Below are 23,213 nucleotides of genomic sequence, written 5' to 3' on the forward strand. Positions count from 1 at the left end.
TAAATTAAAAAGCCTGTATTATTAAAATTGGCCAAAATCAGTTGGGACTGAAAGCCCATTTGTGCTTTCATTTGCTGTGGTGGAACATCAGAGTTATCCCATTGTGCTCTGTGGAATTACTGTAGGGTTTTATTCTCATAAATGAGAACAGAATTTCTCTCTTAATCCTGTCTTTGAACCTAAGCAATTACAGCCTGAATTGCCTCTATGAATGAGACAAATGCATGTCCCCATTTAACATATTCTACAGGTTTCACAGTATCATTTTCTTCATGCCTACACTGATTTTACAGGATTTTAACATGGATCAAAACACAGATTTAAAAAAAAAAAAAAAAAAAAAAGAATTCTTCAAGGTCCTAATTTTATGCTGGGATGAGTGTCCTCTGTACTGACAGCCTCCCTGCAGTTCATATTGTTTCTGATTATATTAGAAGGACACTCCTGAAAACTACTTATTTGAAAAAAAAAAAAAATCAATACATAAATCTTTGTGCTAAAGCACACATACAAAGAAAAGAGAACAAAAGACACCTGATGAAAACATAGGCAGTAGCAGGTCCAACTATGCCTTATAATAGGATTCAGTTGTAACTGCTATGAACATTAAAGCAGTAACGGGGGCAAAAATGCACAACATTTAATTTCAAAGTGACAACAATCAAAGTTCCTTGGAAAAAGAAGAAAAACATTACCCATTTTGTATTTGTTATATAATTGTGCTTGTCCTTGGACACATTTCACCTGTGATCACGCTTCCAGCAGTTTGGTACGGAATTTTTATTACTTCTTTATATTTTGTCATCATCATCACTATTTATTTTTTTAAATGCCACTGGGCTTGCCTGCTTTAAAGAGGTTTTTGAAACATCTGTGTGCATGGTGGACATGGCTATTGTCTCATAATCCTCCTCGCGGGAGCGGAAATGACAAAAATGAAATAAAAACTGCAGGTCCCTTTGGAAGTTCTTATTGAGAAATCCATAGAAAATTGGGTTCACACAGGTAGAGATCATGGCAGTGAGGTGGCAAATCAGGAACAACAAGTTGTGGCTGCAAGTAGAAACAGGCAGAATTTCATGATTCCAATCAAACACAATATTGAAGATGGTGAGAGGCAGCCAGCAAACTGCAAATGCGACCACTATTGAGATCAGCATGATGTTGATCCTTTTGGTTTCAGACGATCTGTACTTATTGTCTCTCATCTTGTCCATCATGCTGTTCCTTTTTTTTAATCGTATGTATATCTGCAGGAAATTCAACAAAGAGAAACATAGGATCATTTAACCTACAAGCATCATCTTTGCAAGAATAATCAAACACCAGACAGAAAGAAGTACATACCACAAGGAGATTCTCTCTTACCTTTAAGTAGCAAATAAATATAAAACAAAGAGGTCCAAAGTACTGAATCACCAAAAGCGTCGTGGTATAAGAAAGCCTGGCAGTGTCCAAGGGGAACAGGTCCAAGCACACGTATTTGTCCTTATATTCATCAAATGTTATGTTTCTGAAGGGTTCATCTGTTAACACATGGTAGATCAGGAAAGGCAAAGAGGAAGCTGTGGCTAAAATCCATATGGCAGCAATCCCCATGTAGGCATGTCTGTTGTTCGGCCTCCAGCCACGGGGATTGATGATGAGCTGATGGCGTTCGACAGCAATGAGGACTAAAGAAAAGACTGAGACTGTGATTGAGGCACATTGCACAAAAGGATTCAGTTTGCACATGGCCTCCCCAAAAATCCAGTGGTCCATCAAAGTATACACAAAGGTAAAGGGAAGACACATAATGGTCACTAGAAGATCAGAAAAGGACAGGTTGACAATGAGGATGTTAGTAACATTGCGCATCTCCTTTTGTTTTAAAATAATGACAATCAAGGCCAGATTCCCTGAGACTCCCAGAATTATCACAGTTCCATAAGCCAAGGCCAAAGTGAAGACCATGGCCAAAGGCACGTGGCAATCCTCATCCTCAAACTGCAACATCTGCGAGTTCTTCTCCGAAAAATTCAGGTGACCGGAAACATTTCCCAGGGGGGCGAGAACCGAAGTATTCATGTTGTTTCCAACTCGCCGTACGACGTTCGCAGCCGCCGCCGCCGCTTCCTTCCAAGCCGCTCCCGGAGTTGCAAACGCGCCCGTCAGCCCGTCAGGAGACCCTCGGCCGAGCCCGCTCCTCGGTGCCGCATCTCCCTCGCACCGCCTGTGGAGAAGGGAAGGCGCAGGGCCCGTCACCCCCGGGCAGCTCGCCCGCCCCGGCACCCTCACGCCCGCGCCCCTGCGCGGAGCCGCAGCGCGACCGGGTCCCGCGGGGGTGCGGAGCCGGTCCGGCCTCGCCCGGCCGCGGCGGGCTGGGGTCACCAGCCCAGCGCCCGGGGATACCCCCCTCCGCCCCGAGAACGGCGGGAGCGGTGTCCGGAGCGAGGCGGGAGCGGGAGCTGCAGTCCGGGGAAGGAAACGCAGAAAGCAGGATGGAAATGCAGGTGTGCAAGCCGGGGACGTGACCCCCTCCCGGCCCTTTCCCTCCGGCACAAGTGACACAAAATAACGGGCTAAGAAGCAGTTTCAATCTTCCACCAGCGTAGGCTTTACTTGGTGCTTTATATCTCCTTTTTGCAAGTTTAATCTGCAAAAATCTGCTTTCTCAAGCTGCTCAAATTGTATTTATCTCCAGCCATAGCATAAGAGGGGGAAAACTCCATCTGACTAATGTGAGAAGCAGAAAATTTACTCAAAAAATCACTGCATTATTTTAAACCTAATACATAAACTTGATGTTGAGGGGCTGAGTGCCCACAGCAGCACTGGCACTGAGTCAAAGACAAATCAGGAACTCTGAACACCTTAATCTCAGCTAGCAGGGCTGTGCGGCAAAGAAGGAACAAAACACGATGAGAGACAAAAACCAGCAAAAATAAAACACTGCAGAAAATTTCTTTCCCCAAGCAACACAAACAGGCATGCCTAAATAACCACGCCATTGCAAGGCCTTGGATTTTAAAATCAAAGTTCCAACTCACTATTAGTGGCAGCCACACTGAATCTGGAACTTTCCCTCTGCCTCCTCTTCCATGAGCTAAATTTATTGCACCCTTAACCTTACATTATGGTAATGGAAGTAATGGCACTTAAAATTCACACAAGTGGGTTGCAAACCTGGCTCCATATGGCACTTATCACAAAAGCTGTAAAAACATTGCCCACTAAAATGTGCTTCATTAAAAGTTACCCTTAACGGGTAAGCTTTTGGTCTTAAATTATATTCTATGTAAATCTCAGGTCCATCTAAGTCTCCGGAGCAGAATGTTACTGGTGGTTACTGGTGGCAGACGCCTTTTTAACCACCCATGTGCTGGGGGCCAGAGCTGGGGCAGCTCCTCACTGGGGCAGAGTCAATGTGCAAAGGGCTGGGCTTGCAGCTCCTGTTCCTCCTGAGAGTCAGCCAAAGGATGACTATACCAGTGCCACAGCTTCTCACTGGCCTCAGGAGCTCACCTCAGCTGGCTTTGCAGGCTCTTTATAACCACCACATGGCTACATGAAACTGCAACAGGAGATGTAGCTTGCCTCTGAGTGACATTTTACTGTCAAAGTTAACATAATTTATTTCAGACAAAAGGCATCTCTGCCTGAGGTTTGGCTACTCTGATTTTCAAGCTAGCTAGCCATGGATCTGAGCATTATCTCTCAGACCTGCTGCCTCTGCTAACTAAATCTATGAGGTCTCCCTAGTCTGCAAAGTCTGGTTTAGGGTCTAATAAAGAACCACTCACCCCCTAGGGCCTCTTGAAGCATTTCTTCAGCCAGAGCCAGAAGTAGGTGCTTTACCCAAAGGGCGAGCGTGCAGGTGATGTGGAGAACCAGGACTCCTCAATTCCAGCAGTATGACTTTAGTTCAGCCCAAAAATAAATGTCTGAGTTTAATCATAATCTCAACTGTCACTCATACAGCACAAGGTGAGCAGTCCAGCCCTGAAACTTGATGGGACGATGGCAGGAGCAGAGTCGGCAAGAGGCCGTGTTCTGCAAGGAGACAACTGGGCAGGTTTTCTCACCAGCTGGGACCAAACTGCACTGAGCAATGAGGTGGCCTAGGTTTCAGGCTCTTGGGTTTTTTCTTAGCTAAGCTCTGTTCTTGCTTATTTATTAAATATCAAACTCAAAACCAGAAAATATGACTGCTCCTCCTTCACTCCCCTCTCCCTATAGCAGAAATGCAACCTTAGAGCACGGCTTGGAGCCAGCTCAGAAACACAGCACTGCTGGCAAGTAACAAGAAGTCCTTCCTCCCTGCCCACCTCTCCAAAATGGACCAGACATCAGGAAGGGGTGAAGTTGCATCTCCTCGACATCGACAGCTGCACTGTTCCCTGTCTCCTACCCCACCAACTACCAAGCCAGGAGGGAGATTTGTCCCCATTCTGGGTACTAATGTGAGGTGGGGAAAACTCACAGCTCTGCAGATGCCTCCAGGTGATTGCACAGTCTCCCCCACCACACATGCCCTTCTGACTCTCCAGGAGGATTTTGGTTAAAAGTTTAGCACCAACAGACAGAAAGGGCGAAATAACATGCTGTGAGGTGACTGGAAATGCATTGTAAAACTATTGGACGTCTTCAAAAGGAAGCACAAAATGCTGTCAGCCGAAGCTTATGGTTCACCCAGACACCTGCAAGTCCTCTCTGAGATTTTGTCACCTGCACGTAAACACCAGCCTAACTAGCACACAACCACCCACAGCCATGGGAAAGCAACCGCAGGGGAAACTCACCTTGCAACTGCTCTGCCTGTCTTTGATGTGCTCAGAGGCTGGCTCAGGAGGCTGGACGGAGAAGTAGGGAAAGGAGAAGGATCCTCTGGTATTCCTCCAGCTGAGATCCGAAAGATTGGTGAGGAAGGCTGGAGACTCCCCCTTAAAGCCGAACTCCACCTTATCCCAGTATCACATGATGGTGCTCTGCTGAGCAGATCCTGAAAATCTCACTGCAAGCACATCACTTTTAAATTACACATCTGGGGGTGGGTTGCCTAGTAATTCCGAAACAAATGCAATTAAATATTGAAACAAAAGAGGAGGGGAGAGAGCGAAGGGAAAAGCTCAGGAAGGGAGACAGTTTGAAGTCCTTGTCTGGCTGTTTCAGCATTTTGTCTGCAAGGTATTGCCATCTTGTGGCCAAGCTAAAGATGGAAATAGAAACTTCGGAAAGCGATCGAGGAGGCGATTTTAAGTATAAGGAGCAAGTTACGGAGTTCAAGATCGGCTTTTTAAACCAGTATAACAGTTTGTGGTTTGTATTTATCATTAAGACTGATGACTGGATTAATAAGAAATATCAAATTCCCTTTCTTGCCTTTCTGCCCACTTCCCCCCCAACTAGAAGCAATAAGAAACTATTCTTAAAGTAAGTCAATGAAGTATCAAACCTCAAGAAAATACAGCTATCACTTTGGCTCTTGTAGGTGTTTTTCTGATTCATCCCAGCCAAGTGGCTTGCCATCCTATATGACCTGTGAAAAAAGAAAGGCATTTCTGCAGGTTCATACACAGCAGCAGGATATTCCAGGGTGTTGGAAGGAAAAAGCACCCCTGAAAACAAAGAACAAATCTCCATTGTGAGATGCAAAGCTGGAAAGGTAGTGGCTTTTGCCTTGTCTAGCCCTTCTGCTTTTCTTGAAAACTTCAGTTTCCATCAACCAGACTTTATTTATTTATTTATTTATTTATTTATTTATTTATTTATTTATTTATTTATTTTAAATGCAGCTGACATAACTCTTCAAACTACTACTGGCTATAGGAAGATAGTTTACTGTTTGCTGAACAAATTCACAAAAAGCAAAATGGAAAATTTTACTTTCCATTTGCTCTCTTCATGATCCTGAAATACTTGGCTCTCTCACTCACAAAAAACACTGCTGCAGAACATCCGCTTCAATGGGCATAAAATCAGGAAGCTTGGAGGTCCAAGAGACATTACCCACAGAAACTTAAGCAGCACTTTGAAAATGCCCCGATGAACCTCTCAGGCTGTATTAGGAGTTTGAATTTCTTAGGAAACAGAAGTGCCCTAACTCTTCCAAGGCTCCAGATTAATTTTTCAAGTGTAAGGAGTTACAGTCTCTTACATTCTCACCTTCAGGCATACCCCTATTGTATGGGGTAGGACACTCTTGCATTGTGGACAACTCTCAAGTGAGGAACCGTGTTAATTATAGCTACAAAATTAGTTGCACATAACAAATGAATGTAACATTTTTTTTGCAGAATGAACTTCCTGAGAAGGTTTCAGAATCCAGCACTCAGGTTGATGCTTACACTGTTTTTCCAGGAGCTCAGCTCAACCTCATTGTAACTGCAGTACTCAATGTGAAAAAGAAAGTGGAGGTGTAACTCACAGTTGCTACAAACCAGTAGCCGGGGCACTACTGACATTTTAACAGCAGCAGCCAGAAGGTGAGTGCAGGCTGCACATAATGCCTCCCAAGAACTGCAGTCATATGTGGGTCATTAACATGCACCAGAGTCCATCTGAACAGAACAAAGGTGGATACACTCAGGCACAGATCTAAGCTGAAGATCCCTTAAAGAGCATATTTCTGTCTGAAGCAGTGACCCTCCAGGACATGTAGAACTGAGGACTCTCATTGCTACAGATGTGGAATGATCCATTCACATTACAGAAAAAAAGAGAATTATTGTCCATTTAAGGGCAATAGGCATATTTCTAGGCAGGAAAAAAAGTCTTTTTCTATGCCAGGACGGTCCTACTACTTCCCTGTAATGCTCTTACCCATATGGGCAAGATGGCTATTTAGAAAATTAAAATAAGCATTCTGTGATACAGAATTGTAATACTCTGCCAACAAGTATCCAAAGCAGAGATACATTTTTATGACCACTTTATAATAAAAGGCTTGTGTTTACACTACAAGGTTTTGGTAGTGGAGGCACTGCATGGGTGGCTTCTGTGAGAAGACATGAGGAACTGCTCCCATGTCAGACAGAGCAATTTTCAGCTGACTCCAAAATGGACCCACTACTGGCCAAAGCTGAGCCCATCAGTGCTGCTGGTCATGCCCCTGTGATAACATATTTAAGAATGGGTAAAAAATAATGCATACCACTTGTGAGAGAGAGGAGTGAGAAAAATGTGAGACAACCAGCCCTTCAGACACCAAAGTCAATGAAGAAGGAGGGGTAAGAGGTGCTTCAGGCACAGGAGCCTGTGGTGAGGTCCATTGTGACACAAGTTGTAGCCCTGCAGACCATGAAGGACCATAGTGGAACAGATATCCACATGGCACCCCATGGAGAATAGCTCTCACAGGGGCAGGTTTTCTGGCAGGAACTGCAGCCTGTGGGGAACTCAGGCCGGAGCAGTCTGTTCCTGAAGGACTGCAACCCATGGAAGGGACCCACACAGGAGCAGTTCATGAAGAACAGCAGCCTATGGGAAGGACCAACTTTGGAGCAGTTAATGAATGACTGACTCCCATGGGACAGACCCACACTGGAGCAGGGGAAGAGTGTGAGCAGGAAGGAGCAGCAGACACCAAATGTTATGAACTGACAGCAGCCCCCATTACCTGTCCTCCTGTGCTGCCCAGGGGAGTGAGAGTGCACAAGAATCAGGAAGAAGGAGTGAGGTTGAGCCTGGGAATAGGGGAGGGTTGTAAGGTTGTTAGTTTTGTCTTTGTTACTCGCCATCCTACTCTATTTTTACTAGATTAACCTACCACAGAGGCATTCATTTGCTGCACTAGCAAAATCCAAATAGAGAAATGCCTTTGTTTCTGCCACAGAAATTTCCAGAGTTTCCAAGAGGTCCGATCCTCTTTCTCCTCCATTTTGTCATTAGTCATGAGGATCTCAGTTTCAGCAGTAAATTAAGTGATTCATGATACTTCACATTTTAATGGTTAGTATATACAAAAATTTCAAACATCATATAAATACAGGCAAAGCAAGCCTCAAAATACTTCTTTCATACTACGGAAATATAATGATTTTTTATAAGAGATTGAAGATAGATGCTACATGTCACTAAGTGACCTTAACTCACAGTGATGGCAACAAATATTCATAGAGTTACTCACAATGCAGATGGATGCAAGGTCAGCCTTTAAGCAGAGCAGTGGAGCAATGGAAAGAGCTGCCTGAGTCACTGAGTCTTTCAAACATATATGCTATATATATCTGTATATATACACACACATTCTATAACCCAAGTCTTAGTACAGACTTCCTGCTCTGCCATACTGCTGTGTGCCCACCTCAGATGACTGAGTCTGTTGGAGCCACATCAGTCTTCTCTGAAGCACTTCACATACATGTGAGCACTAAAACACACTAACAAATAATTACTCTAATAAACAAAGACAGGCACTTTTCAAACTCTTTCCATTATAGCTATAGAAAATACATGTTGTGCAGCAAATGCCACATAGCATCAGCTATGTTCTTTAGGAAACTCAGGCTTTAGCAGCTCCTAGCTATTCTGTGCATCTCCAGTCTCAACACCAAGCTGAGTGTCTCCAGCTGGAGACCAAGCTCACAAAGATGTCAAATGTTTCCTCAGTAACTCTTACTCTACTGATGGCCACTGTCAGGACATGAGAACACTGGAGTAGCAAGGTAGCCATTGAGTTAAAGATTATCTTCTTCCAAGGAGTAAAGTATTTTGATGCATCAAAGACACCCTGGACTGGAAGGCTGTGTTTGTTTATGTGCATATGTTTATTTGTGAGAAGGCATGACATTGCAAAGAGAGAATAAGTACAATAAACAGAACACAAGTATATCAACTAAGGAAACAGAACAGCCTGAGCGAAAGAATAGAGAGTTTCTTTAAAGCAAAAGAATTGACAAGGGAACAAGACTTTTTAAGAAACACGTGGCAAAAATATGCCAAGAGATCAACCCATTAAAATTCTCTCTCACTGTAACTCTTAGAAATGGAAGAGATGTCACAAAATGAGGCTGTCACTTTCATTACAATGTATTGTCATGTGTTCAGGCAATGCAATCCCTCTGTAAAACTTAAAAACCACCAAGTGAAAGAACACCACAAAAGTTGTTTGTGCTTTCTAACTTATATAAAACAAACTGAAGTAATTGCTGTAGAAATGAATGGAAACAGTCTCTGAAGGTTTTTTTAAACTTTATTTTTATGGTTTTCATTTTCTAGTAATGAACATCAGTACCGTTGAAATAGTTCATTTCACATTACTCTATTCACAGATAAGGGAACTCAGGCTCCTTGGGGCAAAAGTGTGCCGTCAGTAGGCTAAATAGGCATTTTGCTGTTGAGTACAATAAGAATAGCAGCAAATTCTATGTTTGGCTAAAAGCATGTTTATTCTGCAACTACTCCAACTGACACCAAACATAGCAACAATTCATTTGACTGCTAATGTCACAAACTCAATGAAGCTCCGTGAATAATTACGTGGTTAATCTCTGCTGAGACTTTTGCTTCTGCAGTTCCATTTTCAACAATACAGCCAAGCTAACTAGTGTAAAGCTATCCTGATCATACGCAATGTTACTTAAAGACTGATCTAAATTATGTCCACTCAGGTGAAATACTAAGTCATGTTTTCTGCTTACAGCCACCCCACTCTGTCCATTCAGGGTGCAAACTCATATAAAGTCGCACAAAAGCTCTCAGATGGCTTCAGATGAAGCACAAATAGGCCCCGTGCTTCAGCATGATCATCCAGAATGGGTATTAACAGCAAATGTGTATAACACCAGCCAACAAATATGATGACACCTGTTAGGCAGCAAAAATGATCAATTACATGCTCACCCTTGGAAGTATTTTGTTAGCTAAGCATCAGATGTCCTGTCTTTCATTGCAAAGACATCTCATCCATGGCAACCTTTAGTAATCCATGGCTCACTGTCTTCATGTTCGGCTGCATCATGTGAGGTAGGAATCCGTAGAAGGGATGGGCCAAATTTGTATCTACAGAACTCAGACTTTAGTGGTATTTTTAACAGTCCTTTGTAATAGTATTTTAATAGTATTTTTGTGGAGGAAGAACAGTTGGGTTGATGTGTGTGAAAAATTTCAACCAACAGAAATGCTTTATATATATCTTACAAAATTCCTCAAACTCTCTAGTAGCTATGTCCTACCATTGTAGACTGTCTTGCCCATAGATAGGTGCCCTGTTGGTAGCAGACTTTAAGGTAACATTTAACTTTGATTCATGGCAAGCTTTGACTCTGCACAACTAACCACGTGCTGTGCAGTTTGGACATTAGGTAGCTTAGACCTTGATTTTTCATGGCATTCATCAGTTCTCACCAGTTTCAGTTGGAGCTTTGAGTCTTTGTATGTTTCACAGTTAGTTTTTAGAGGCTAAATTTTCAAAAATATTGGGATGATAATTCTCCAATGCACCAGATTTCTTCCCCAGCTCCTCCAGAACAGGTATTTTTCAACATCACAATCTCTTACTTCCTTGAGGACTCTTCTGTGACTTCAACAACCCTATAGAAGCTGGTTTCTAGGGACCTTTTATCTGTTGTCAGTTCTGACATTAGATAACTCTCATGCCAGTACCTTTCCTATCTCTAGATCACCTATTTTATTATTCAGTAGTATTACTGGCAAGACAGAGGTACCCAAACAGTGAAAAGGAAAAAAATGATAATGGTCTGAATAGCAATTGCCTCTGATGTGTGCAAGTATCAGGGATGAATTGCCCAAGTACAGCTGAGAGAAGTCTAGTGCTGTTTAGAGATCCAAGGAGAAAACAAAGCAAAACAAAACAAACCAACCCACACCTGTCAGTACATTACTGGTTGATGAACTCTCCTGAAATAAGACAGCCAGGAAAACAAGTGTGATATTTTGTTGTTAGAGAAAATTGCTTTGAGGAAGAATCACTTGTCTTACTGACTGCTCTTGCTAAGAAGCATGTAATTTCTGCAGGCTGTTTGGGAAACTGTAGTAGGTGAGTGCCCACCTTAGAAATGGTCAACATGGAGGTAGGATGTTTGTATGTTTACTAAGGTATGATGGCATCCCACATAAATCATAGCTGTCCAATTGAAGAAACCATAATTTCCCATTTGTGGGCTCTGCCAGCAAATTTAGATTTCTTTTTTGAAGATAGTATCAAACTTCTCTAGCCAGAGATTTTCATAGAAAGATACTGTGTCTCTTCCACTCCAAGCAGTGGGGTCAGCAGCATGGGAAGCTCTCCTGGAACAAGAGACATTCATGTAAATCAGTGCCCTGGGAGATGGTCTTAATCCCCTTCCCCCCGTAGCAAGTTAGAACCAGCGTGAGTGTCTTCAGGTCAAATATTTGCATGAAAAGCTCAAAAGTCATCAGTGTTAGGTGGGAAGATGGTCGAAAATGTTATGAGCAGCTGCTCGGCCCTAAAAAGGATTAATTTTGTTCTTTGTGACTAACAGGAGAGCTGTCTTAAAAGGATGAGATGGATTGGCACGTCACTTCCACCTGGCAGCTCCCTCTGCTCCACTTGCACATGCAGTGATTCACCAGCAGTGGGTGGTGAATAATGCAGAAGCAGGCGAAAGAAGATGGGACGCAATCTTCCTCACCATCCTGAGCTCATTCGCTGAAGATTAAGGTTAATTGTTCCCTGTGCCCTGTTCCTCTAAAATGAGTATCTTTTAACCTAAGTTAAATAAGGAACCCAACTGGACTTTCAGTGTTTGTAAGGCATTTTACAATATGTTTGATCCAGCTGTTGGTCTCTGTGTGGCACAGACTTTTACAGGCTAATTATACTGACAGCTTTTCTGCAGTGCTGTCTTAATATCAACTGTCGAAGGAGTGCCTCAGCAAATGGAAAAGTCATTACATTTTTGTGTCAGATTCTGCCACTTGTGCTCCCAGAGACCTACACGTCACTCAGTTTGCCAGTAGCCCTGTAATTGGGCTATGATCAATGAGACTTCTTGTGCTAGAAGATAGCAGCTGTTGAGAACAGCAGAATTTGTCTTTTCACACTCTGTGCTACGACATACCAAACAATTTTTATGCCTTAAAATATTGCTCATTAAAAAAAAATGCCTTGCCTTTCCACAGATGCTCAGAGAAAACCACTCTTCAGATATTTGGCTCTGTAAGAACTGAGTTACTCAGAAAGGAAAGATCTTTTGGGGCAATCCATCACCTCCCACCTGTTCTAAAAGGATGGTAAAAATTAAAGGGTGTCCAAGCAATCTGGATAAATACCGCTAAAGCTCTGCTCCAGCCAAAGTGAGGAGAACTCAAGAGCGCTCAGACCAGTGCTCTGTGATTGACTGCCTGTGCTCGGTGTCCCACCACACAAGGGAGAGCATTTCACCTTTGCAAAATGCTATGTCCTGAATTCCGGGTGAGAATCTGAGAGCATCCCTTAAACACTGGCGAGCGCGGGGTTTGTTTACAGTCTCACTGTATTTCCATGGAAACTCTAATTGTCACACCGGGCAAGGCTGCAATGACAGGCTCCAGATCCGGCATGGAGCAGCCCCTGAAATGCGCCCGCGCGGCGGCTCCCGCCCTGACCCGCTAGCGGCCGGGCGAGCGGCGAGCGTGGCGGCCGGAACCGGCGGCGGCATCCCGCCCCGTGGCCTCCGCAGCGCCGACGGAAGGTGCGCCGCCAGGCAGCTGGGGAGATGCGCGCTTCCCCCTGCTCCCGGGGAGCCGCACTCTCCCCACCGCGGCCCGGGCCGGAGGTATGAGCGCAGCCTGGGGCTGCTCGCTTCGCAAAGCGCTACGCACCCGCGCTACGCACCGCGGCACTTTCCGCCTGCCACCGCCGCGAAACCCCGGGTCGCCCGTGGGAGGCGGGAGACACGCGCAGGTAACGCTGCGGGAGGCGCGGAGCCGCCGCGCAGGGAGATCCGCGGCGGGACTCAGCTGCTCTGGCGGGGCGGCTGCGCAAGTTTGCGCGGGGCAAGTGCACAGTAGTCGTGGGCTTTCGCTGCAGCTGCGGGGAGGGGTGGTTGCCGCGTCTCCGTCGAGGTCCGGCCCCGTCCTGTCCTCGCTGCCCTCAGTTCCAGCCGCGGCGGCTGCGGGGACCCCGGGGCTCCTGCCTGGGGACGGACGGGTGTGTGGTTTGGGACGCAGAGCGGTGCGGGGCGCACAATGCAAAGTGATTCTCTGGCGAGATGTAGAAGGGCAAAATTAACGGCCCTTCCCGTTTTGGGGAGTTGTGTTTGTGTTTTTTCCCATTGCAAGCCGGGAGCTGCTGTGCTCAGTGGCGTAAGATGTAGTAGTGCATCTCAAGTTCTCTGTTCTGATCTACAAATACCCTATTGTATTGCATACATGTCCTTGGAGCTGGAGAAGTAATCTAATTAGTTGGCTTTTGCTTATTTTGGAAAACCATATTCCTATTTTCCAGGGTAATGTTGCATTTCTTTTAGTTAGGCACGTGAAGACGTATACCACTAACATGCATGCAAATCCATTTTGCTGGATTTATGAAGTAATCTTAATTCTCACAGGTTCTCGACTAGTTTTTGTTGTTGCATATAGTCATATTTGAAGCAGCAGCATTTCATCTTTGGCTTGTCTTGTGCATACGACTCTTCAATGGTTTCTGGTTTTTGCTCAAACGTTATCTCAGTTTTTAATGATGTGAGGGCATAATTTCTCAAGTAGCTAAGTGCTTTCTTTAAGCTTAGGTGGTCAGGCACTTACAGCCTGTCATTAACTCTTTGTGTAGAGGTTTTAAGACTTTCTCTGACTTTATTTTCTGTACAGCCCTGATACCACTCCACTATTACAGGGGCAGAAAGCCTGTATTTCTTAGAGAGTTTTCACATTTTGCTTCCTTTCTATATGTGTTTGTCTTTATTTGACTTTAAGTTAGAAAAAGGTCTCCTAAGACTGTGAATTGTTCACAGCTGTAAAGATAAATTGTCCTGTATAGGCACTGTTATACAGACTGAACTGACTATACTATACAGGCAACTAGCCAGTCAGAGTCAACTTAACAGATACTAATATTGTAGGATATAAGTTCTTATCCATGAATAAACCTTAATATAAGTATCTCATCTAATAGAAGGACGATTTTCTGAAAAAAAAAAAAAAAAAAGCCTTCAGGGGAGGATGATTGCCTGCCTAACCTTTGTGTTCTTGAAAATTTCCCCTTAAATGTGTAGAGAAAGAGAAATACCTAGCCTATTCACTTTCCTAAATTATGTTTTATGGATATTGTATTTTAAATACTAGCCTTAAGTGGAATAACAAAAGAAATTATATTTTAAACATACTAAACTAGTATATTTTATGTTATGTGGTACCTCTAACTCAGCTAAACCTGAATAGTGGTTTAAGTTCTCCTTTTTGCTCTCTGGCCTTAGAACAACTGCAACTGAAAACTCCTCTGAAGCATGGTTTTGGTGAAAATAAGTCGCAGTGTTCAGAGAGTCATACTGAGGTATATCATAGATTAATGTGATTTAAGGAGGTGTTACTTGAAATCTTTTGAGATCATGGTACATCAAGTGTCATAAAATACATTTTACTGTAAAAGGTGACCACAAATACTCCTTGCATTTAAAGTTAATTGTATTCAATTCTTACAGTAAATATGCAAATCCATTCTGGATCCTACCATGAAACTGCAGTCTCTCCTGCCTTGTGCAGTCTAGCCTCCTGTCTCAAGCATCCCATTGAAACTAAAGGAAACATAAGCAAACCCACTTCAAGCTCACAGGCTATGAGCTCATGCAGGTGCAGCTGAGCATAGTCTCAGGGAGTGTATGCAGATCAGGAATAACAGAAAAGGGACCTCATTTGCTTGACTGATTGATATAGGAGATGAAAGAGATTTGACTTTTGGAGCTGACAGGTAGAAAATCTCCATCAGGTACCTTCAGATTGATTAAATTTGGTCTTGAAAACAGGCACAAAAACACCCTGGTGCTGTGGTGCATTCATTTTAGAAATACACTTCAAATAGGAGGAGAATGTTTTCAAAAGAAGCTAATTATTTAATTCCATTACCCACAGTGGGATTTTCAGGAATCATTTCCCTGAAAGCTCTGGCCATGTGCTGCACAATTGACAGAGGGAGAATGAGCAAATCTCCAGAAATAGAAATCGCTTTTAAAACAAAGCAGGAAGATAAATGCCAATAAGTGCAGACAGCCCTATGAAATCAGTGGTATGCTAATATGAGTTTGGGAACTGAAGATCAATAATACAGGAGGAAGACTTTTATTTCCATCCTTACTGCCAGTGGCACTCAAGCTGAGAGAGCACCTGGTTCCTTTTGAGCAGGAGAGGAAGCTTAGAGAGCAAGAGATCCACTTGGTGACTTTTGAAATCATGGGGAAAAGTCTGCTTTCATTTCATATATCCAAAATGAAAAGAAAATCTCTTTGGGCATGTTGCAACTGGAACTCCTGTCAGCACAGCAGTTCTCTGTTGAAAGCAGCAGCCTATAGTTTTATTGCCTCTTTCTGTCACTCTGAACTGTGACTAGAGGGAGATGGTGCAAAAGTGGTTGCAGTGCACCTTGACTCCTGTGGTGCCTCGAGTGTCCAGCCAGGGCCTGACCAGAGCATGTCGTGGCTTCTTCCTGTGCTCCTTCCTCATGCAAATCAGGACCTGTGGTAGGGGAGATGGTGCCTGCTCAGCTTTCTCCCAAGGTGGCCACAGCACAGGAGAGATGGAGCTGGAGAACCTATGCTGGACTTCAGAGGCACTCCTGCTAAGCTTCTTCGGTATTGATGTGTCTCAACAAAATAGATCTACTTCAGCAAAACCAGCATATTCACTTTTTGTTTTTAAAGAATTCTATTAAAAACATGCTGAGCAACTCTGCTAAAGCTGCACTTCAAGAACTTCACATGAAGGTGTAGAAATCCACAGAACCTGGCAACAATCTTTGAATTACATTTGTCGGAAGAATGCAGTACACATTTATTTAATAAACATATTCCAATATAACAACACATAAAATTTTGGTCTTTGGCCCTAGTCTTAACATTACCTGTATGGAATACAAATTTCTAGAAGAGAAAATAATTATAGTGCATTTGACTTGAGAGTCTCCTGATTTTCAGTCACCCAAAGCTGAAAGTGGTGGAAGGAAATAACAGTGACACCGCTGGATTTTTTTCAATTTTCTCCATAGAATCCAGTGATTAAGACTAAGCAGAAATTAAGATACATTTCGGATCTTAGCATGTAACTGAAATGGAATGGACTAACTAGATAGAGATTCTTTTCTGCCAGTAGGGATGCCTGTTTTTTCTCCACTCACTGATGAACCTGTGGCCTATGATCAACCTTTTTAATGACAGCAAATATCACCAAAACGTCTAGGGAGAAAGCTGCAGTTTTGGTACAGGCATCAACAAAACTTTTGCATGTACATAACTGCTGTTAAAACTTAAGTATTGGTGTTCATTGCTACTATTCAGTATGACCTTCAAACATATATGACCACATGTGGAAATCTAACTGTTACTGAAAATACCTGTAGATATTCTAAAAGCAATCCTAACCTCAATGTTTCTGAGAGAGAAACAACATTTGCAGTTTGTTTCTTCTTTACAGGTTAGTCCTTTAACCTTCTGTCAGTTAAAATAGAAACTACACATAATAAATGAGAAGGTAATTCCGTCAGAGTCATCATCACTTTGAAAGCATTGTAAGAGTTTCTGAGCTTTTTTTTTGAATCCCAAGATGTTACTGGATTACCTTCCCTCTTTCTTACTAGTCTGCTTATTCTTAGCCAAGAACTGGTTGGTAAGTAACCAAGATTTGGACAGATTCAGCTCTTGAGTAAAGTTTCGTTTCCCTTTCTCCTGATAGGTTTCAAACCTGCTATCAGGCAATGGGATGCTCAATTCATAACGTTCTCTTAATCTGTGCAAGATATAAACTGGAAAAGGGAAGCGTCCAAGAAAAAAGAAAATTGCCCAGAATTTTGCTAATGGATTTTCAGTAAGTCCTCAGTTATATGCAAGGATTTTTTCCTACACACTTCTCAGCTACAGTGAATGTGGTAGTATAATGACAATGAAAAGTTCACCCTGAAAATATTAGGCAGATAATATTTCATACTGAAATGCAATGTAGAGTTGAAATGGCTTTCATGAATAAAGAGAGACTCTGCGGATTACAGATGTGTGCACACACTGAAGTCTGTGAAAACATCAGTCATAGCAAAACCCATCGTTCCTCCATGCTGAACAAAGGAAAAAAAATGATATAAGTATGACATAACAGGGTCATAATTCCATAAGCTTGAGGTAGAGGAACATATTTCATCCAGGGCAGAGCCCTGCTGTGGTTTTCTCAGCCAAAAACTATCTTGAGTCATATTTAGAGAATAGAAATTTCAGTTGATTTTGGAAGTCATTGTGATCTGCAGATCATACTGTTTTCAGATGATTGCTCCCAACTCAGAGAAATGAACTCAGACAAATTAAGTAAACTGTTTACTTCTTTAGCTAATAGATGTATAAAGAGAAGCCCACCAAAGTGAAAACTTCTGAAAATATCAATATAGAAATATAGATTGGATAACTCACAGAATCTCTCGTCTGCCCCTTTAAAGTTGGTCTAAAGCAGGGGTGTCAAACTCATTTTCACCGAGGGCCACATCGGTGTAGGAGTAGTTACATTTATACAGTCCTAAAATTACCTTCGGCCCATTGAAGGCAACCGTGAGGCTGGTGTGGCCCTCGTTGAAAATGAGTTTGATATCTCTGGTCTAGAGGCAAGAGTAGTCTCAGACAGTGTTGCTTCTCTACTATATGTTTTTTCACCATTTCCCTGGAGACTGGGAAAAATTAAACAGAAATAATTTGCATTAATGCCACCCTGCTCATACACACACAGGTATAATACTAAGATTATCTAAATTCACAGGTGCAATTCTAACTTCTATTTTAGCTAGTCTTAAAAAGCACTTTAACTCAACATTGCAAGAAGTTAGCAAAGCTTGGTTCTTTTCACCTCTTCACAACACATTCGTGGAGAAACAAAAACTTGCAATATCTTTATTAATTTTTAAAAAATAGATATTTCTAATCTTACATGAGGGAACTTCACATCACAACATGCTGAAAGTGAATATTCTGAGGATGTTTTATGGTTCAAGTTTCCATATGGCACCTGACAGTAGGAATGCACATATTGTGATGGGAAGGAAGGAGGACATCTGCACATGTACAGGAAACTGATAATAATATTATTGCACTTTGAAGAAGTCAGCATGATATAGCCCACTGAGAATAGCTACATTCTTGAAGAGCCCTCCCTTTTTTAGTTGACAGGTTTAGCCTTCTGCTCATTTTATGTATGTATGGGGTTTGTTTAGTCTTGCCTAAGATTTCTAAACATTAAACAATTTTATACAGGACCTTGGCACTTTGGGCAGTTTTTACTTGGAAACTTTAGTACATGGAGGTGTTAAGGATAAACTGGAGTTTAAACTGAATTCTCTTTGTTTCTTCTAAAGTGAAAACTAATACATGAAGATTCTGTAGGCAGAATAACTTTGTGCTGTGCTAGGTTTTAATGTGGAATGTTTCTGTGCTGAATAGTTAGATGTTTCAAATGTTTGTGTGGGATTTGCTTCCAGTTAACACTGTCCTTTCTATATTACATCCAATTACTGTGGATGTTTTGTAGGTACTTTTCCCTTCTACTTGAGCAATGGTTAAAATATGTTCAACACTTAACAGAAGATGGTTTGCATATGCATCACATTAGGAATTCCATCTTGGATCACTGACAGTGGATCTCCTTATAAACTGATGCTTTTTGAAAGCTCTCACCTATTTTGTGTCAGTGTTCTACTAGCAAGGTAAGAAGTACTACTGCACCTGTTAGCATATGTCAAAACATCATATATTTTCAGGTGCTCTCATTATAATTTGCTGTCATGTTATGATGAGGCACATGCCCAAATGGTGATTGTAATTTCCTTACTCATATCAATGAGCTGTTATTCACATGAGTAATCTCACAGACTCTAAACTGGTTGCTTTCGTAGCTAAGTGCTCCCTCATGGAAAGGCTGACAATATGGTCTATAGCAAAGCATAGTTGAAAACCAGCTTCGTAATGCAGAACCTTAAATTGTCATCATCCCATGTGAGCAGCCAGATAAGAGGCCTAGGTGTCCTGAATGCCACATGATAAAACCTGCAAAACTAATTTGTATTGACCTGAAATTATGCATGATCTGCCTCACAGTAGAATATCATCACTATTAATTTATTAAGGTGATACAAGGTAAATTTCCGTTCCTTTACATTTTGATTAACAGCAGTATCATTCTTCCTACAGATGCTAACTACTGTTCTTCTCGTTCTAAGCAGGACTGTAAAATGGATTTAGGATTCAAAGACCATAACAACAGGACACCTACCAAGAACACCTCTGCTACTACAAAGAATTTTTCTGTCTGGGAAGACTATAAGAGCAGTGTTGATGACATACAGTATTTTCTTATTGGTCTTTACACGCTTATAAGTTTGGCTGGCTTTATGGGAAATCTGCTTATACTAATGGCTCTACTAAAGCGCAAGCAGAAGTCAATAATAAACATTCTTATTGGTAACTTGGCCTTTTCTGACATCTTAGTTGTGCTGTTTTGTTCACCTTTCACACTGACATCTGTCCTGCTTGACCAGTGGATATTTGGCACTATCATGTGCCATGTAATGCCCTTCCTCCAGTGTGCATCAGTTCTAGTTTCAACTTTGATGTTAATATCTATTGCTGCAGTCAGGTACCGTATGATAAAATACCCCCTTTCTAGCAATTTAACAGCAAAACAAGGCTATTTTTTAATAGTGACCATTTGGGCCATTGGCTTTGCCATTTGCTCCCCTCTGCCAGTTTTCCACAAAATTGTTGACCTCAGCAAAACTCTGAATGTAGAGCTACTGGAGAACAGGCTCTTGTGTATTGAGTCATGGCCTTCTGATTCCTACAGAATCGCCTTTACGATAGCCTTATTGTTCATACAATATATATTGCCGATGGTGTGTTTAACTGCGAGTCACACCAGTGTCTGCAGAAGCATAGGTGCCAGACTGTCAACCAAGGAAAACAAGTTTGAAGAAAAAGAGATGATAAACCTAACCCTTCATGCCTCTAAGAGTACCGCCATGCAGGTGCAGCCCTCCAGCCGTTCCAGATGGAGCTGCACCTTTGGCAGAAAGCACCACAGAAGATACAGTAAAAAGACTTCAAGTGTGATGCCAGCTATTTCAAGGCACCATCAGGATACTCATCCCAAAGACCTCCCAGAATCCTCTGGCACAGAAAAAAGCCAGCTCTCTTCCTCCAGTAAATTCATCCCTGGGATACCGATCTGTTTTGAGATGAAACCAGAAGAAAATACAGAGATCCAGGACATGATTACAGTATCCCGATCCATCATCAGAATTAAGACAAGATCTAGGAGAGTTTTTTGCAGGCTGACAGTACTAATCCTAGTATTTGGTTTCAGTTGGATGCCTCTTCACCTTTTCCACATCGTGACAGATTTTAATGCCACTCTCATTTCTAACAGACATTTTAAATTAGTATATTGCATATGCCATTTACTGGGTATGATGTCCTGCTGCTTGAATCCCATCCTCTATGGGTTCCTTAACAACAGCATAAAAGCAGATTTACTGTCTCTTATTCCATGCTGCCAAATACCATGATTTTATGCGCCCTAAGATAAAATAAACAAGTTTGGCTTTCAAGCCCACTGATGTGTAAAAGCTAAATTAGTTTAGTTAGGTTAGTCTGACTTGGTTGTGATTAGTAGCATTTTGTGTGAATGAATAGTTCTATGGCTGCATGTATTTCTTGCATTGACGGAAGTATATACATATAGTATAGTATTCTATCTGTTGCACATAGGAAATCATGCCCTTTGTACAAAACAAGAATACCATTTTCATTACCTGAAATATTGGCAGTCTATACTGTGGAATTATACAGAATATATGAGTAATAAATGGAAGACAGACTGCTTAAACGTATCAGTATTAACTGTCATAAAACTATAATAAAATACATACCATTTACTAAATGACTAATGTTGAGACTATTTCAGTGCCAACTTTGACTGTTTTCTTGGTTAATTCTAGATGTGATGGGAAAAATATTTTCCTTAGTTCTTTGACTGATACTTTGCAGTATCTTTGCAAGATGCTTTGCTCCTGGTTCCCAGATTGCCTTATTCCCTGGAGTAGGTTCTGGGTCGCTGTTGTTGTCTGAATTGTTTCTATCTCACTGTGTTTACCCAGTACAACCCAACTCTGATTTCCTTAGTGAATTTTTACTCTGGCTTGTCATTTTTTCAGCCAGGCCTGAACTTATCTATAGCGATGCCTTTGTTCAGTGATTACCCCCCTGAACATAAAACATGCTTCTGATCAGAGTAAGCCTTCATTACCTAAGTAAATGGTAGTGGAAAGACAAAGAATATGGAAAGGCAGCAGGATTTTTTATTTTTATTTGCCAAAATGCAAAAGCTTACAGCACTTCATTAGAGCTGACCCATTTGTTTTGGAGAGCTGCAGCAGCTTTCAGATAAACATGCATGTGTATGCCTTTTTCACACACGCAAGCGTGCACGCACACGCCCATGCACTTTCTGCATCTCCCCCCTCTCTCCTTTTTAACCAGACCAGTACTTTTCCTTCCAAATTCAAAGCACATGCATTTTCCCTAAGGAAGTCATATTACATTTCATAGCACAAATGTGAAGAGTATTTATTTATTTACTTACTTACCTACCTACCTCCTGGATTACTCTGACTTAATAACCCACCTCTACCCTCAGGATTCAGTAAAAGTACAAAGCCTCTGCCCTGAGTTTTAAGCTGTAAAACTTCTCCCCAGGTCTAGCTGGTGATTATTTCCTTTTTTTCCATTAAGGTTTCTAAAACAATAGGCTTTTTTACATAGCCTTTCCAGGCTGAGAAAAAAACATTATTGTTTTTATAAATGGGTGAATGGGTGCATTTTTTTTTGCCCTGAAATACCTCCCTTCCAGTTAAGCTTTAACAGTGAAAGCTGTTCTTTTATTTTGAGGAATTGTCAAATTATTTTTATCACAGTGTTACATTTCTGAGACCTTTTCTCCCCAAGCCATTATCTGCTAAGCAGTTTATTACATACCAGTGGTAATATCTTTGCTTCTATCATTAAGGTATTTCCCTGAAGTCTAGTTCTCAGTAACCCATTGTTCTTTGTTTTCACTGGTGATATAGTTTCACAGTTTCTTCCTGGACACTGACTATTGCATTTTGCAGATTATTATCTCCTAAAAGCCTGCAGTCTGTCATTTTATAGAGTACAATTGGTATAGAATTCAGAATATTGGAATAATAGATTTTAAAATAGCTTTTAAAAAGTTTTAAATAGCTCAATTTTAAAATATTTACAGCTAATCATGGTAGATAAACTTAGAAAAAAAAATAGCTAAATCCACAGCCAGAAGACAATTATATAGTTTTACAGAAGTTACAGCAGTTTATACCCTATTTATACCTACATATTTTTATGTAATTGTAATGTATCATTTAACCCTATTTATACCATGTGATGTAACTGAGTAGTATAAGAGGATAAGAAAGGAGTCGCATTGTTTCAGCTTGAAATATTCCTTCCAGCCTTTTTTTCTTATTGATTTACTGTTATCTTCCTTCCTACTTGCTGTTTAATTTCTATTCCTTCTTTTCTTTATGTACTTTCAGAATTTCAACCATTTTCAACTCCCACATTTAGGATTGTTATTTAAATACATAATAACGGTTTATTCAGTAATTACTCTGTCCAGATAAAATTCTGCTCATTTTCACTGTATATGACACACAGAATCGTGCTAGGACTTGAATAAGGCCTTCCTCTAGTTTCTGAGATGTACAAAATCTGTACACTGGTGATATTATATGAGCCCTATCCATTTTCCTGGATAGAGTCAATAGCTGTGCTCCCTACACTATGCCGATCAAAGCAGAACGAATTGCAGTGTGGTAACAGAGAGTTAAATCAAGACAGCTACTGAACTTCTTATATCCTCTGCCATCTAAATCTGTCTTCTGTTCTTTAAGATGATCAGTGGTGGAGAATGTATATTTTCTTTTTATTTATAGAGAAAACATCAACATTATGTTTTGGCATCTCCAAACTGTCACTGTGTTTCCTCTGAAATGTTAAATAAAAACAAAATAATTTTCCACC

General features: G+C 41.5%; 2 protein-coding genes across 2 annotated transcripts; one reads left to right on the forward strand and one right to left on the reverse strand.

Moving 5' to 3' along the window:
- Positions 1-791: 791 nt before the first annotated feature.
- On the reverse strand, positions 792-2,106 carry NPY1R (neuropeptide Y receptor Y1; the record flags this gene model as incomplete). The annotated part of the gene is made up of 2 exons (XM_080343366.1): positions 1,369-2,106; positions 792-1,250 (listed from the first exon to the last, which is right to left on the reverse strand). The coding sequence occupies exons 1-2, from the start codon at positions 2,065-2,067 to the stop codon at positions 792-794; spliced, it is 1,158 nt and encodes a 385-aa protein (XP_080199492.1). The 5' UTR covers positions 2,068-2,106.
- A 10,615-nt stretch (positions 2,107-12,721) lies between these two features.
- NPY5R (neuropeptide Y receptor Y5) lies at positions 12,722-20,680 on the forward strand (the record flags this gene model as incomplete). The annotated part of the gene is made up of 2 exons (XM_080343740.1): positions 12,722-12,847; positions 19,337-20,680. The coding sequence occupies 2 exons, from the start codon at positions 12,722-12,724 to the stop codon at positions 20,678-20,680; spliced, it is 1,470 nt and encodes a 489-aa protein (XP_080199866.1).
- Positions 20,681-23,213: the final 2,533 nt, after the last annotated feature.

This window comes from Nesoenas mayeri, assembly GCF_963082525.1.
Source record: "Nesoenas mayeri genome assembly, chromosome: 4".
NCBI classification, from domain to species: domain Eukaryota; kingdom Metazoa; phylum Chordata; class Aves; order Columbiformes; family Columbidae; genus Nesoenas; species Nesoenas mayeri.